General features: G+C 52.3%; 1 protein-coding gene across 2 annotated transcripts in view; it reads right to left on the reverse strand.

The window, feature by feature from the left end:
- The window catches only part of ATG16L2 (autophagy related 16 like 2), a 65,749-nt gene extending 56,582 nt beyond the window's left edge, over positions 1 to 9,167 (reverse strand). Inside the window, exon 1 of one of the 2 annotated variants that reach the window (XM_084842327.1) lies at positions 8,942 to 9,167. In XM_084842327.1, the coding sequence (XP_084698453.1) occupies positions 8,942 to 9,053 (112 nt within the window). In that variant the 5' untranslated portion in view covers positions 9,054 to 9,167. The remainder of the gene's footprint in view (positions 1 to 8,941) is intronic. The other variant, XM_084842326.1, reaches the window with a different exon arrangement.
- Positions 9,168 to 16,041: the final 6,874 nt, after the last annotated feature.

The following is a 16,041-nucleotide window of genomic DNA, read 5'->3' on the forward strand; positions in this document are numbered from 1 at the left end:
TATTTCTGCTTCATTGACTACGCTAAAGCCTTTGATTGTGTGGATCACAACAAACTGTGGCAAATTCTTAAAGTGATGGGAGTACCAGACCATCTTACCTGTCTCCTGAGAAACCTGTACGAGGGTCAAGAAGCAACAGTAAGAACCAGACATGGAACAACCGAGTGGTTCAAAGTTGGGAAAGGAGTACGACAAGGCTGCATATTGTCGCCCTGCTTATTTAACTTCTATACAGAGTACATCATGAGAATCGCCCGGTTGGATGAATCACAGGTCGGAATTAAGATTGCTGGGAGAATTATCAACAACCTCAGATACGCAGACGATACCACCCTAATGGCAGAAAGCGAAGAGGATCTAAAGAGCCTCTTGTTGAGGGTGAAAGAGGAGAGTGCAAAAGCTGGTTTGAAACTCAACATTAAAAAAACGAAGATCATGGCATCTGGCCCCATCACTTCCTGGCATATAGAAGGGGAAGAAATGGAAGCAGTGACAGATTTTATTTTCTTGGGCTCCAAGATTCCCGCAGACGGTGACTGTAGCCATGAAATTAAAAGTCGCTTGCTCCTTGGGAGGAAAGCTATGGCCAACCTAGACAGCCCAGTAGCAACATATGACTGTGAGAGCTGGACTGTAAGGAAGGCTGAGCGCAAAATAATCGATGCTTTCGAACTGTGGTGCTGGAGAAGACTCCTAAGAGCCCCCTGGACTGCAAGGAGGTCAAATCAGTCCATCCTAAAGGAAATCAACCCTGACTGCTCATTCGAAGGACAGAGACTGAAGCTGAAACATTTTGGCCACCTAATGTGAAGAGAAAACTCCCTGGAAAAGACCCTGATGCTGGGAAAGACTGAAGGCAAAAGGAGAAGGGGACAGTAGAGGATGAGATGGCTAGATAGCATCACCGTTGCAATGAATATGGACTTGAGCACACTCCGGGAGAGAGTGGAGGACAGGAAGGCCTGGCGTGCTATGGTCCATGGGGTCACGAAGAGCCGGACATGACTTAACGACTGAACAACAACAACACCAGTTGCTGGGGAATATGGGTGGGAGGGTGCAGTTGCACTCATGTCCTGCTTGTGGGTTCCTGGTCAACAGCTGTGTGAACAGAATGCTCCACTAGATGGACCCTTGGTCTGATCCAGCAGGGCTCTTTTATGTTCTTATGTTCTTAAGATGATCAGCAGAAGCGCCCAGAAGAACCAGCTATTCAGAGGGAACGTGTAGGATATAGGGACTGTGTAAAATTCACTCTGTTTTTGTTTCATGGATTGTCAGGTGCCCTTCATTCCATCATCCTCCCATCCGCAGAATTGGATTTTTTTGTTTCTGAATTTGCACAATTGCACAAATTTGCACAGGTGAAAATGTGCAATGTCTCCCAAAATGCACAAAAATCCCCCCAAATGTGCATTTTCACACTTTAGGCTATGGGGGAAATGCACATTTTTGGTGGGTTTTTTATTTTTTGCATATTTTTCTACGTTCAAATTTGTGCAAAATCAGGAAAGTTAGAAAACTGTCCGCAAAATCCACCCGAAAGGGGAAAGACTGCTCGGCTGTAGAATCCACTGGTTGGATTCATCAAAATCCAAACTCATTTGGTTCTGTTGCAGATTTCTCCAACATCCCTAGGAACATGTTAACCCATATTAAAGTCTCACCATGTTACTGGAGATCCACTTTACATGAAGATGCCAGGGCTTGGACCTTGAACCCTCTACATCAGGAGTGTTCAACCTCTTTTAGCCTGAGGGCTGAATTCCATTTCTGAGAAGCTCTTGGGGGCTGCAGGTCACTGGTGGGCATGGGCAATGGCAAATAGGGAGGGGCCAAAAATACCACCATGCTTCAGCTTCAGGCTCTTCCTGTCAGTAACTAAGCTTTAGGAGAGGCATCTTAACTTTTCAGAATGGGGAGAAAACGGCACAAAAGCCGGGAAACAACTAATCAATGGTGGAGCAAAAGAGGGAGGGGCCCAGGAAAGAGGGCACAGCAGCCTGGGCCCCTCACTGGGCCAGATTTGGCCCCCAAGCCTGAGGTTCTGAAGCCCTGTTCTAGATGCAGAGTGTGTGATCTGCCCCTGTGCACGATGGACCCTCTTCAAATTATTGTGTCATCTGTCAGAACATACAAAGCCACCATATGCAGAACCTGGCTGTCTAGCCCTGTCCACTCTGTCTGGCAGCAACTCTTTGGGGCCCCAGGCAGAGGAAGGGAATTCCATCAGTGGGGGCTGGTGGCTCCAGTGTCAGTGGGGGGGAGGTGAATCCCCTCTGGGTTTCAGTCAGAACCAGTCAGCACTCCAAAGGAGCTATCCAAGGCGCTTCCACATGTTGGATAGCCCCTTTAGAGTTCTGACTGGAACCCGCAGCAGATTCACCGCCCCACTGACATCGGAGCCACCAGGCCCCACCAAATTCCATCCTCTTATTTGATCCTTTCATCTGATATATACATGAAAGAAAAATATTCACTCTAAAATAAATAACGTTTTTTTCCTATGAGAAGGCAACAGAAAGAAATACATTGTATTTGGGAGAAGGAGGAATCGCATTACCAGCAAATACACCCAGAGATTTAGCACAAACAGGAAATGTGTTCATGGGGCATTCCAGTTGTGACCACTATTCTTTGTTGCCAAGAGTCACTGCTTCTTACTGCCAGCCAACGTCATTTATTAATCCAATAAGAGACTATACATATTGAGTAAGTCCTCCATTTGAAGACATGATCATGTAATTTATGGGGTTTTCCGCACATGTAGTTTTTTATATGGATGAAAAACAAAGAGACCCTTGATGAAGAGGACTGCTGCACACAAGAGTCAAGGCCAAACCAGACGGGAGGCGGGGATGCTAATCACAAATCTCCTGTGGTTTCTGTTTTGTTAATCAGCAGCTCTGCAGAGATGTTTGAAGACTGGGGAGGCAATACTTTCAGAGAAGGTATTTCACCTGTTCCTCTATGTCAACTATCTCCCACACAAAAGCTTTTGCTATCTTTTTCGCATCAGGGAGCTAACCGCAGATTCAAGGGAAGGGGGCAATTTCCACTGGGGAGAGGGCATGGATGGAAAGGGTTAAACACTCTCCCCCATACACAGCACTCCCATGGAGATGCTAATGGATCTCCTGGAACACAGTCTGGTTTGGCCCTAGGGGATTGCAGAGGCACCTTCTCTCAAGGTGCAGTGGTCTACAGAGGCAGAGAAACAGCCAGTCCTCTAGTTTGTTAACTCAGACATCATGCCAAACCATACTTGGCTCAAACGATCAATTGCAAAACCTCTTCAGACAATAGTTTCCGACTCTGGTATGCCGCGCGATCACACACTATGGCTTGCGTGGGTCACCCAGACCATAGCTAAGCTTCCTTCACCATGGTGTGATCTGAATTTACTGAGCTATTTTGGATTTAAATTGCACAAGAAGCAAAGGGACCAAAGAAAAAATCCAAAAGCGAAATACCTTTATTAGGCTAACAGTGCAAACGTTTGAGACCTCCAGATCTCTTCATCAGGCAAGGAGGAGGTGGGGAATAAGGGACCTGTGCATTCCACCCAAGGATGAAGATAGTTCTGAATAAAAACTGGACTTTATATTTACAGTACAACCAGAAACCATCACATCACCTGGTCTGCAACCCCTCCTCCCACTTTCCATCTTAAGACTCTGACCACGCAGACTTCATGACTTCAACATCAGGTCAGCCTTTCTCTTTCCTCCACCCCCACCCCTTGCTTTTTGTTACATTTTACCTGGTGAAGAGATCTGGAGAGTTCAAACGCTTGCATATTTCTGTGGCCTTTGAATTCACCTAATAATGGTATTCACCTAATATAGATTCTGAATTTAGATAGTTTCATGTAAGAAATCGTGTTGTTTATAAGTTGCTGCCTCACACCTTCAACTTGCGGGTGATTTAGTTCTTCACAACATTATGGCCTCTGCTAATTCGTTTTGAAATTGGGGGCAACCCCCTTCCTGCCTTTAGCAAGGTGAATTTCACACACAGTCAAATAAAGCTGTGACGGCTCTTACGAGTGATGTGATTTGATTCACGGGTTGAAAGGATTCTTTTATGATACAGGGTTGGAGTGAATGTATCTTGTAAGGTCTTCATACTGCAGTGGAGTATTTCACAAGATGTTTTTCCCTGTGAACACACAGAGATGCCTCAGCCTTGCTCAGATCACTGGTCCATGTAGCCCCGTATTGTTTACTGTGCCTGGCAGGAATTTTATGAAGATCGCAGGCAGAGAACAGTCTTTTCAGATGGTGCCAGGTGAGCCTCCCTAGGAAGGGCGTTCTGAAACCCGGGAGCCGTTACCTTGGATAGCTCCTTTAGAGTTCTGACTGGTTCTGATTGAAACCTAGAGCGGATTCCCTGCCCCACGGACATCAGAGCCCCCAGCCTCCACTGAAAGAGACACTCAGAGCACAATAATCTTGCAGCCCGATTCCAGAGCAACACCATTCCTGAGCTGTTTTTAAAGGCCACCCCATGTACAATACATCACAACAGCCTTCATGCCTTCAGCAAACTAAATGAGATGGTGGCTGTCACAACCTGTTCACATTAATTCGTTCTTTTAACGTGTTTTTAAATAAATAACAAAAAGTGGTGGTAGATTCTGCCCTGTCCAACTTGGCTCAAGGACCCAGAGGTGCTAAAACCAGCAAGGCACGCACAGGCAAGGGCCTGGCGAGCCAGGGCGGGTCTGGTCACGTCCAGGCCGGTCGAGACAAGGCCGGTCCAGTTGAAGGGTGCTGAACAGCCAGGCAAGTTAGACCAGGCAGGGTCTTCCGGGACCTTGGCCAGCTCCCAGTTAGCTGAGACTCAAGCAAGGGGAACGTTCACCCAGGGACAGTCAGGGGCTTTCTGAAGCCTTATAAAGGCCAGCAGCTCAAGCCCTGCAGTTAACTCCACCCCCTCAGAGAAGTGGCTTGTTCCTTAAAGGGCTACTGCCTGATTTGTAGCCACGGGCTCCTACGGGGTGCGTGGGGGGGAGAGGGCTGCAATGGGCAAGTGTGTTCTGCATCAGAGGAGTCAGGTAGAGGCACATGCTCTGGCCTGGGAGGCCCTGGCCTAGCAGGGATTGGACTAATGGAGGGGGTCTCCTCTGCCTCTGAGTCCTCGTCGGAGCCAGGGGGCAGGTCAAGGCTGGGGAACACGACAGATGCATCTTGCTAGGTATTTTATAATGATGGCAGCACATTCCAAAGTAAGGATAGATGTCAGGTTGATATGCAGTCTCTTAAATGTTGCACATGAAGAGCTCCTTTCTAAGTGGAATTTACACTCAAGGCAGCTCACAATATCTTAGATACAAACAAAACTACATAAATATATCAAACCGGCAAGAAAGGAAACACTAGGTGCAGAAGAGGCGGGTGGCTACTAGGAGGAGGGCTTTTTCTGTTGTAGCACCACGGCTCTGGAATGAGCTCCCTAGTGAGGTTCGCCTGGCGCCTACATTGTATTCCTTTTGGCGCCAGGTGAAGACCTTTTTACTTTCCCAGGCATTTTAGCATTTTAGCTTTCTAAATTTTTATCTTTGCTGTTTTAAATCTGTATTTTAAACTCCTGCACTGCTGCTAGGTTTTATTGTGGTTGTATTGTTATATTGTGGTTTTAATGTTCTGTATATTTTAAATTGTTTTATTGTGTGTTGTTTGGTTTTAATTTTTGTGAACCGCCCAGAGAGCTTCGGCTATTGGGCTGTATAGAAATGAAATGAATGAATGAATGAATGAATGAATAAATAAATAAGAGCAAAACCCCCGGCCAAGGAAAACCAACTATAAAATGCCTGCCAGAATAATACAGTAACGATAAATAGCAGGCAGCCCTCTCCACAGAGGTCCAACAGGACACTAGCCTAGGAGCAAAGGACAGAATTATAAAAAGGAACAACGAAAGAGTAATCTCCTTAAATAGCTGGAAGTTGCCAGAACAATTTATCCAGAGCCTTAACACAACAGACCTTATAATGGCTTCGCTGGGAACCCTGGAAATGAGTTTGCGGCTGGGTCTGCTAGTTATTCCCCAAGTCCCTAACCATAAATCAGCAAGGGAGTTACAAGTCTGGGAGCTACTGATATCACTCAGTTTGGTCTCCAAGACACGTCCCACTTGTTCTCTCACTTCAGGTCAGGCGAGGCCAAAGGAAAGTCCAAACTCTGTTAATCCCCAAAGGATGTAAGGGGGACAACCTGGACAGACTGCACTGGATGTTTCTAACTGACATCGCGTCAGCTGCCTGTGGGGAGAACTGTGGGAAGCAGCCCTGGTCTCCTGACCGGGACATCGCTATCTGCTCCGCCGCTGGAGAACAGCAGCCTCTGCGAGGAACTGCTCTTTGTCCTGCCGCCAAGGCAGACAGAACCCAAGCAGATCTCCAGCAAGGAGCGGGACAGCCTGTCCTGGTGCTCTGCGCCGGAAGGTGCACACGTGGAAGCTGCCTCTGCCAAGGCTGCACACATGCTTGTTCACACACATTTGCAAGCTGCCATGAAGCCCAGACGTCAACATCCTATGCATGTTTAGATAGAAAAGTCTCACAACTTTTCCTGTCTAAGCATGCATAGGATTGCACTCTAAATGGTGCAAATCTTCTGAATAAATAAAACATAATTTAACTCAGACATTTTATCCATTCATAGTTTTTGATACTTCTCAGGTGGGCATCTATCATCAGTGCCGTGCAAGGCCCGCCCTCCCCCCTGTGTATTTTCAGTGCATTTGTATGTGGAAGGGCTGTAGCTCAGGGACACGGCGCCTGCTGGGCATGCCAGAGATCCCAGCCCAAGCTCTGGCATCGCCCCGCCATGCTTGGAAAGACTCCTGCCTGAAACCCACTGCTAGTCAGCGTGCAATCCTGAGCGAGACAGATCAGAGGTGGGCCCGATTTAGTGTAGCAGGGCTGGCCCAAGACACTTTGCTGCCTGAGACAAAGCACAGCAGCATGCAGAAAAGCCAGCTGGGCCGGCCGTTGAACCGTACTTGAAGACTGGGGGTGGCGCAGCATCTCCCACTGCACCTGAAGGTAGCAGGGCAGCTCAGGGCGCAGTGCAGGCAGGGCAGGCTGCATGACACACAGCTCTGTTCTCCAACACCTTGCTGCTGCCGCCTCCCAGCATCTGCCGGCTGAGGTGACTGCCTAACTCTGCCTCATGGTAGGGCCGGCCCTGTAGTTCAGGGCAGCTTCCTATGATCCTAGAGGCAAGGCTTGGCCTAGGGGGACCAATGGGCTGCCTGCGGTGGGTGGAGCTATGTTGAACCCTGTGAGTATAACACACCTGTTTCAGCCATCCCTTAGTTTGCCACAAGGGACAGCAGGAAGCCCGTCCTCAGCATCCCCTGGGGAGTGGGGGCTGGCTGCCAGGAATACAAGTGCTACTTAGAAGGTCGCTCATTGGTGGAGGTGGCCTGCGGTGATTTGCAGCATGAAAAGATCCTTTCCCCAGCACTCCTGACTTGTTCTTACAAGCAGACCCTTCCCGGGAAGGAAGCACAAACGAAACAAGCCAATAGCGCAGTCCAAGCATTCTAAAGATCTCCCCACACGGCACCCTAGACACTGAGGAACCAAGAAATCACACGGGGATGAATCAGGCAGAACACAAGCGGAACCCTTGGCATCTGCAGGAAAGCAGCTTAAAAATCACAAAAATACATAGAATTAAAAAGTGGAGATAATGATGCCCTGAGCTCCTCAGAGGAAAGAGGCTGAGATGCAAATTTAATATATATGTGTGTGCATGTGTGCGTGTGTGCAATCTAATGCTTAATTAGACAAGTAAACTGTAAGAGGCATGCAGAACTAACTCTGGTCGTTGCAGAATAGTCCTCTCAGATCAACATGCCTTTGTTTAATGCATATAGCCCTTGCATGCATAAAAAGGCAGTACTGCTAAAAAAAATAATTTTGTCCCCAACGATTTTCTTCTCGTCACTATGTAAGTCGGGCTATTGCCAGCAAGGAACTGCCCTGCCCGCTTCTGTGCCTTGTGGGAGCCTCGTCCGCAGGAATCATCGGGGGAAAGTCTTCCTGGCACGGCGGCCAGCTGCTCATGGGCAGCAGCCTGCACGCCATTTCGCGAACGCAACGCACGTCGCACCAGCCTGCGGGGCCTCGAAGCGCAACTCCGGCGCCGCCGCGTACTTCGCGTTAGCAGAACACGGCGGCTGGATGCTGCCCGTCCCTGCGGGTCAAGCTGCCGTTAAAGGCACAGGAGGTGGGGCCGGGAGAAGCACCGGCAGCCCTGCGGAGCTGCTTCCCAAGCAACGCTCCTCTTCGCGGCATCCCGGGGCTCCTGCGCATCCAAGGCAAAAAGCGGCGGAAAGGCGCGCGGGCGCGGCCCTCCCCTGTCGCGCCCCGCGGAGATGAGCGGAGGCGCGCAGGCGCGGCGCCCTGCCGCGGGGCGGGCGCGCGGGGCCGCCGCCTCTGGGCCCCGCCCGGAGCACGCGCACGCGCACGGGAGGGGCCGCCGGTGCGGTCAGAGGCCGGCGAACGGGGCCGCCGCGGGCCGCGCGCTCGCCCCGAAGTGGCGCCGGGAGCCTGCCCGGGCTCTGCCGCGGCCACGGCGCCGCCTCAGTGGAGACTCCTCGGCGGGAGCGCGACGGCTCTGCAGGGCGGGCCGCGCGGGCCCGGGGCGCCCTCGGCGCTGCTGCTCTCTCACGCGTCGCGCGCGCGATGCTCCCGGGCGAGCTGCGCCCGTCCGGGCGGCGAGACCGCCGGCGCCTCCCCCCGCACCGCCACGCGCACGCGCAGCTCCGCCGCCGCCAAGCGCGCGCGCGGGCGGGCACGGGGCCCGCCGCTGGCAGCGAGGCGGCGCTCTGCACACGCTCGCTGGGCGCTCTTCCCGGGCGCGGTCCCCGGCGCGGAAGCGGGCCGAGCCGCCGGGAAGCCGCGGAGCGCGCCCCCACTCACAGGCCTGCGCCAGGTCCCGGAAAAGCGCCTTCTGCGCCCGGTCGCGCTGCTGCAGCTGCCGGACGATGTGCCGCTTCCAGCAGCGGCGCCGCAACCTGCTGCTCTCGGCCATGGCGGCGGCGCGGGCCGGGCCGGGCGAGGCGAGGCGGCCCTGGGCCGGAGGCGGGGAGCTCCCTGTGACGTCGCCGCCCGGCTGGCGGGGCCGGAGGGGAATCCCCGCGAGCTTCTGCTCCGCCTCCCCGAACCGCCTTCCGCTACGGCGGCGGCCCTCGCGGCCGGGTTGGGCCGCAACTCCACCCGCCCCAGCCGGCGGGGCGCGGGCTCCTGGGAGGCGCGGTCCGACGCATCCCGAGGGCCGCCGCGCGGAACAAAGCCCGTCCGAGAGGGCGGGCGCCGTTGCGCGCCCTTCTCCTGGGCAGCGGCATCATTTGCCCATCCCGAGAGCGGGGGGCGCGCCAGCAAAAGCGGGGTGGCCCTCGGGCGGGGGGCGAGCCTTCTGGCGGCGGCCCGGGTTGAGCGTGGTGCGGGGGCTCGCCGCAAGCGCCTGCCGCGGGGCGCGGCCCGCCACGAGGCACCCGTTTCCCGGAAGGCGGGCTGGGGGGGCTACTGCTTTAAAGTTAAACGAGGCTGTGACCCCTAATCTCGTATGCTACCGTGTGTCCTCATTTGGGGGTGGGGGGAACGACAGCCCCCCGCAGGAGCCCCTGGGCGAGCACGGGAGGCCGCGCGCGTTCGTTTCTCAGCCTGCGGCACGGGCGCGCGCGGCGTTCGAAGGCGGAGGAGCCTGGGCGCAGGCTGGAGGGACACGTCGAAGGCACAGAAATGCGCGGCGGCGGCGGCGGCAGAGACGCACACAGAACAAGCGACACGGGGGATGCACGCAAGATGCACGTGTCTTCCTCGGGAGCTGCTTCTGCTCCGGCACAACAAAGCCGTCGCGCTCCGCGGCAGCGCAGTCTAAATGGCGAACGTCACCCTCGACGGCTCGCCCCCCAGCGCCAGGCCCCCTTTCGACGGCGCGCCCTTCGCCAGGCAGCCTTTCGACGGCGGGCCTCTCGGCGAGAGCTGAAAGACAAGAGAGAGGCGGGCGGCTGACGGGTCCCTGGCGCTGCTCGAGCGGCCCTCCGCGCGGCGCTTCCCGGGCAGCCCCGGCCGGGCCCTGACTGCGCAAGCGAGGAGCCGCGCCGGGCGGGGTCGAAGGCAAGGCGCGGGCGCCGCGCGGCCTCTGCGGGCCCGTGCGGGCAGGGCGGCGGCGCGGCCCCTCGGAGCGCGCCCGCCCCAGCGAGGCGAGCGGGCTGAGCGTGTGACCCGCGGCGCGCGCTGGAGGGGGAGCGGCCGAGGTAGCAGCAGCGCTCCAAGGGCGTCCGGGGGATCCAGGGCGCGGCGGGCCGGTCGGCTCGTCTCGGGGACGCGCTGCACGGGCCTGCTAGAAGATCGGCCGTTTCTTTCGGGACTCTAGGGCCGTGGGCTTCGGCGGGCGGCCAGCGTGCGCACAGAGCGCCGGGCCGGGCCCAGCACCAGGGCTCTCGGCCCGAGCCGCGGGCGGGAAGGCGCCGCCCCGAGAGCGGGCCAGGCCTCGGGGCGCTACCGCCCAGCGGGGATGCGCGCGCGCGAGCCCCGGCCCGTGCCCTGTGCGCAACAGCGACCCGCGCCGCTCGGGAGCGGGCCGGGCGACAGCCGCTGCCCCGCGCTGTGGCGGCGGCGGGGCGCCGCTCCGGCCTTTTTCCGAAGCCGGCCCCAGCGCGGCGCAGTCTGCCGGGGAGGAGGGGGGGCGCGGGCGGCGGCCCCCGGCCCGGCGAGGGGGCCAGCCAGCGGGAGGGGGCCCGCGGGAGCTCTGCGGCCTCGCTCGCCCGCCTCCTCTCCTCCGCCCTTGGCTTCTCCGCCCGCCCCGCGCCCGGCGCGGCCCCGTCTCCCGGCCATGGCGGGGGGGGGGCGCCGCCACCCTTGTTTGCTTATGGGGGCGGCAGGTGGCTGCTTTGTGCTACTGTTTAGGATTTATCACACAATCCTGTGCATGTTTACTCGGAAGCCAGCCCCACTCTGTTCAGTGGCCAGTTGGGCCTTCTCCCAGGTAAGTGTGCCTTAGCTGCCTTTCCAAGATCGCTGTAAACTTAATTCGAAATAAAGACCATTGGATCGCACTGTTAATTCTTGAACGTTAATGTCTACAGCAAGCAGAATTCCCACATGCAGCCTGCTCTGTCAGCTACACTTTGTGGTGCAAGGTTGGCATGTACCTGGGCAAACAAGCCCCGGTGGAGGGGAGGGAATCGCTGGGGGGAGAGGAGAAAGAAGGTACCTCTGTGTGTGTGTGTGTGTGATTCAATCCAGCTGGGTGTGTGGATGTTTCTGTTGCGGGATGGGAGAGATACAATGAAGGAGCTTAGGGGAGGCTAATGGGTAACGTTGGGGCACCAAGGGAGTGTGCGAGGGGGATGTTTACATGAGAAGGGATCTGTCCATGAGGGCTGAGTTGAGAGGCTGATGCTTCCGTAGAGTATCATTGGGAATCAGCGAACTAAAATGGACAGGCATGGGCGAATTTAATTCAGGTGACCATTATATCTACTACTGTGGGCAAGAATCCCTTAGAAGAAATGGAGTAGCACTCCTAGTCAACAAAAGGGTGGGGAAAGCAGTACTAGGGTACAATCTCAAAAACGATAGAATGATCTCAGTACGAATCCAAGGCAAACCATTCAACATCACAGTAATTCAAGTCTATGCCCCAACCACTGAGGCCGAAGAAGCTGCGGTTGATCGGTTCTATGAAGACCTACAACACCTTCTAGAACTAACACCAAAAAAAGATGTCCTCTTCATCATAGAGGATTGGAATGCTAAAGTAGGAAGTCAAGAAATCACCGGGATAACAGGCAGGCATGGCCTTGGTGTACAAAATGAAGCAGGACAAAAGCTAATAGAGTTTTGCCAAGAGAACATGCTGATCATAGCAAACACTCTTTTCCAACAGCACAAGAGGCGACTCTACACATGGACATCACCAGACGGTCAATATTGAAATCAGATTGCTTATGTCCTTTGCAGCCAAAGATGGAGAAGCTCTATACAGTCAGTCAAAACAAGACCCGGAGTTGACTGTGGCTCAGATCATGAGCTGCTTCTTGCAAAATTTCGGCTTAAATTGAAGAACGTCGGGAAAACCACTAAACCATTCAGCTATGACCTAAATCATATCCCTGATGAATATACAGTGGAGGTGAGGAATAGGTTTAAGGGATTAGACCTGATAGACAGAGTGCCTGAGGAACTATGGACGGAGGTCCGTAACATTGTTCAGGAGGCAGCAACTAAATTCATCCCAAAGAAAAAGAAATGCAAGAAAGCCAAGTGGCTGTCTGATGAGGCTTTACAAGTAGCTGAGGAAAGAAGGGAAGCGAAAAGCAAGGGAGAAAGGGGAAGATATATCCAACTGAATGCAGAGTTCCAGAGAACAGCAAGGAGAGACAAGAAGGCCTTCTTAAATGAACAATGCAAAGAAATCGAGGAAAACAACAGAATGGGAAAGACTAGAGATCTCTTCAAGAAAATTGGAGATCTCAAGGGAACGTTTTGTGCAAAGACGGGCATGATAAAGGACAAAGAAGGCAGGGACCTCACAGAAGCAGATGAGATTAAGAAGAGGTGGCAAGAATACACAGAAGAACTATACAGGAAAGATCTGAATGTCCCTGATAGCCATGAGAGTGCGGTCACTGAACTTGAGCCGCACATCCTAGAGAGTGAAGTCAAGTGGGCCTTAGGAAGCATTAGTAACAACAAAGCTAGCGGAGATGACAGTATTCCAGCCGAGCTATTTAAAATCCTAAAAGATGATGCTGTTAAAGTGCTGCATTCAATATGCCAACAAATCTGGAACACTCAACAGTGGCCACAAGACTGGAAAAGGTCAGTTTACATTCCAATTCCAAAGAAGGGCAACTCCAAAGAGTGTTCAAACTACCGCACAATTGCGCTCATTTCACATGCCAGCAAGGTGATGCTCAAAATCCTACAAGCTAGGCTTCAGCAGTATGTGAACCGAGAACTACCGGAAGTACAAGCTGGGTTTAGAAGAGGCAGAGGAACTAGAGATCAAATCGCCAACATTCGCTGCATCATGGAGAAAGCAAGAGAATTCCAGAAAAACGTCTATTTCTGCTTCATTGACTACGCTAAAGCCTTTGATTGTGTGGATCACAACAAACTGTGGCAAATTCTTAAAGTGATGGGAGTACCAGACCACCTTACCTGTCTCCTGAGAAACCTGTACGAGGGTCAAGAAGCAACAGTCAGAACCAGACATGGAACAACCGATTGGTTCCAAATTGGGAAAGGAGTACGACAAGGCTGCATATTGTCACCCTGCTTATTTAACTTATATGCAGAGTACATCATGAGAAATGCCGGGTTGGATGAATCAGAGGTCGGAATTAAGATTGCTGGGAGAATTATCAACAACCTCCGATATGCAGATGATACCACCCGAATGGCAGAAAGCGAAGAGGATCTCAAGAGCCTCTTGTTGAGGGTGAAAGAGGAGAGTGCAAAAGCTGGTTTGAAACTCAACATTAAAAAAACGAAGATCATGGCATCTGGCCCCATCAGTTCCTGGCATATAGAAGGGGAAGAAATGGAAGCAGTGACAGATTTTACTTTCTTGGGCTCCAAGATCACCGCAGACGGTGACTGTAGCCATGAAATTAAAAGACGCTTGCTCCTTGGGTGGAAAGCTATGGCCAACCTAGACAGCATAGTAAGAAGCAGAGACATCACCTTGCCGACAAAGGTCCGTCTAATCAAAGCTATGGTTTTCCCAGTAGTAATGTATGGCTGTGAGAGCTGGACTATAAGGAAGGCTGAGTGCCGAAGAATTGATGCTTTCGAACTGTGGTGCTGGAGAAGACTCTTACGAGTCCCCTGGACTGCAAGAAGGTCAAATCAGTCCATCCTAAAGGAAATCCTCCCTGACTGCTCATTGGAAGGACAGATAATGAAGCTGAAGCTCAAATATTTTGGCCACCTAATGCGAAAAGAAAACTCTGGAAAAGACCCTGATGCTGGGAAAGACTGAAGGCAAAAGGAGAAGGGGACGGCAGAGGATGAGTTGGCTAGATAGCATCACGGATGCAATGAATATGAACTTGAGCATGCTCCAGGAGAGAGCGGAGGACAGGAAGGCTTGGCATGCTATGGTCCATGGGGTCACGAAGAGTCGGACATGACTGAACGACTGAACAACAAATGGGTAACGTTGGGGCGCCAAGGGAGTGTGCGAGGGGGATGTTTACATGAGAAGGGATCTGTCCATGAGGGCTGAGTTGAGAGGGTGAAGTTTCCACAGAGTATCATATCTTGAAAACCTAAAATGTTTGTGAGTGAGTGGGTGAAAAAGATTTTAACACCCTCCGACATCCAGCTGAAATGCCCCGGCCTTACTCCAAGCTGCACTGCTTTTGGATCCCAGGGGAAAGCTGTGCATCTTGCAAGGTTGCGCACTCTTAGAAGGGGCGGGGCTGTGGCTGTCGCGAAGGGGCCCTGAATTGGCCACTGCACTGCTGCCTCTCCCCTTAGGAGAATGGGGGTGAGCAGACCGATATTAGAACTTCTACAATATTGAATGACTTTCCCCAAACTAAGAAGGTACTGGTAACCTTTGAAAGTGCAAAAATCCATGCCTTAATTCTCAGGGAAAGAGAGCTATTTGTGCATTATGGAATTGTTCCTTATCAGTTTTTTGTGTTTAAGGTAAAAGGACCCCTCTTCCAGAGATATAGCTGCATACAGGAGCTGGAAGACACAGTCCCTAGTTGTGTGGACCTTATTGAGTGGGAAGAATGATGATTAGTAAATCTCAAGACAATTTAAAAATTCTAAACCCACTGAAGATGCCCTAGGAGAGGTAGGTGAAGTGGTTAACTCACTTAAAGAGCCATCTGAGCAAGCTTTGTTGAAGTAATTTGATGCTCTACCCCATATGGAACTGAGCTATCCTTGATATATCGATTAAATGTTATGCAAAAGGAATTAACAGAGTAATTTTGGGAAAGGGGGTCCTTTGTACTTGGTAAACCTTCAGGCAGAACAGTCTGTAGAGCAGGGTGGGCAATTTTGGGGCCACTTTCAATCCCCTGGAACCCCCAGGGAGGCTGCACGACTGCCACATGCTGTTGCATTTCAGTGGTGGCAGCAGCAAAAAAACTAGCTTTAAAACAAGGCAAATTCTGTTGTATGCATGTCCTGCTTGTAGTTTCCAACAGGCAGCTGGCTGGCCACTGTGAACAGAGTGTTGGACTAGACGGACTCTTGGTCTGATGCAGCAGGGCTCTGCTTACGTTCTTATGTTGAAGACACAGAAATGCTGAGGAAAAAGGCAAAAAGCACAGAGTTCTGATGTTGCTGCTAAGGCAGTGGTTGGAAAGTGAGGGAAAGAGGCATTCTTCTCCCATTGTCAGGAGAGTTTCCCCTCTTAAGGGCATGGGCTAGAACATTATGTGAAGCTCTAGAAGTTTCCGAAATGATGCTCTGCACTGTTGTGGATCTCATATAGACCACAAAGACCACAGAGACCACAAAGAAGAAATGAGGTTTGTCTTAGCTGTGACACTAAGGTGGCAATTCAGTGGTCACCAAATTACCTTCGCAAAGTCCTGAGGACTTTGCATTGGGAGGGTGAAAATTTTTGTGAGGGTTCATCTGTTTTACCCCTCCTGCTTTTGTCTACCCCCAAAGAATTTTTTGTTGTTTCTTACACAACTGTGCAAATCTGCAGCACCATTGTGTGCAATCGTATTCTTTTAGCATAGTGGGAATGCACAAATGCAGCATGGAAATTCCAAAATGCACCCAACTACTATGTGGGCTAAGGTTACATTCCTGCAGCTTGTCTCCACAGATGGCAGCATTAAATCATTCAATACCTCTAGTGATGACAGAATAAATTAATTCTTTTAACTATTGCTCTGTCATAAAGAAAGCCCAGTCTGCAGGGAGACCAATAAAGGTATGCTATATAGTACCTGGATCTGGACAACCTCAGCTTCAAAGTTTAAAGTTTGGCAAAGTTATGTGGAATGGATATGAGGTGTCTGAAACAAAGT

This window comes from Heloderma suspectum, chromosome 3 (genome assembly GCF_057233095.1).
Source record: "Heloderma suspectum isolate Gila_16-S chromosome 3, 16-S_ref, whole genome shotgun sequence".
Taxonomy (NCBI): domain Eukaryota; kingdom Metazoa; phylum Chordata; class Lepidosauria; order Squamata; family Helodermatidae; genus Heloderma; species Heloderma suspectum.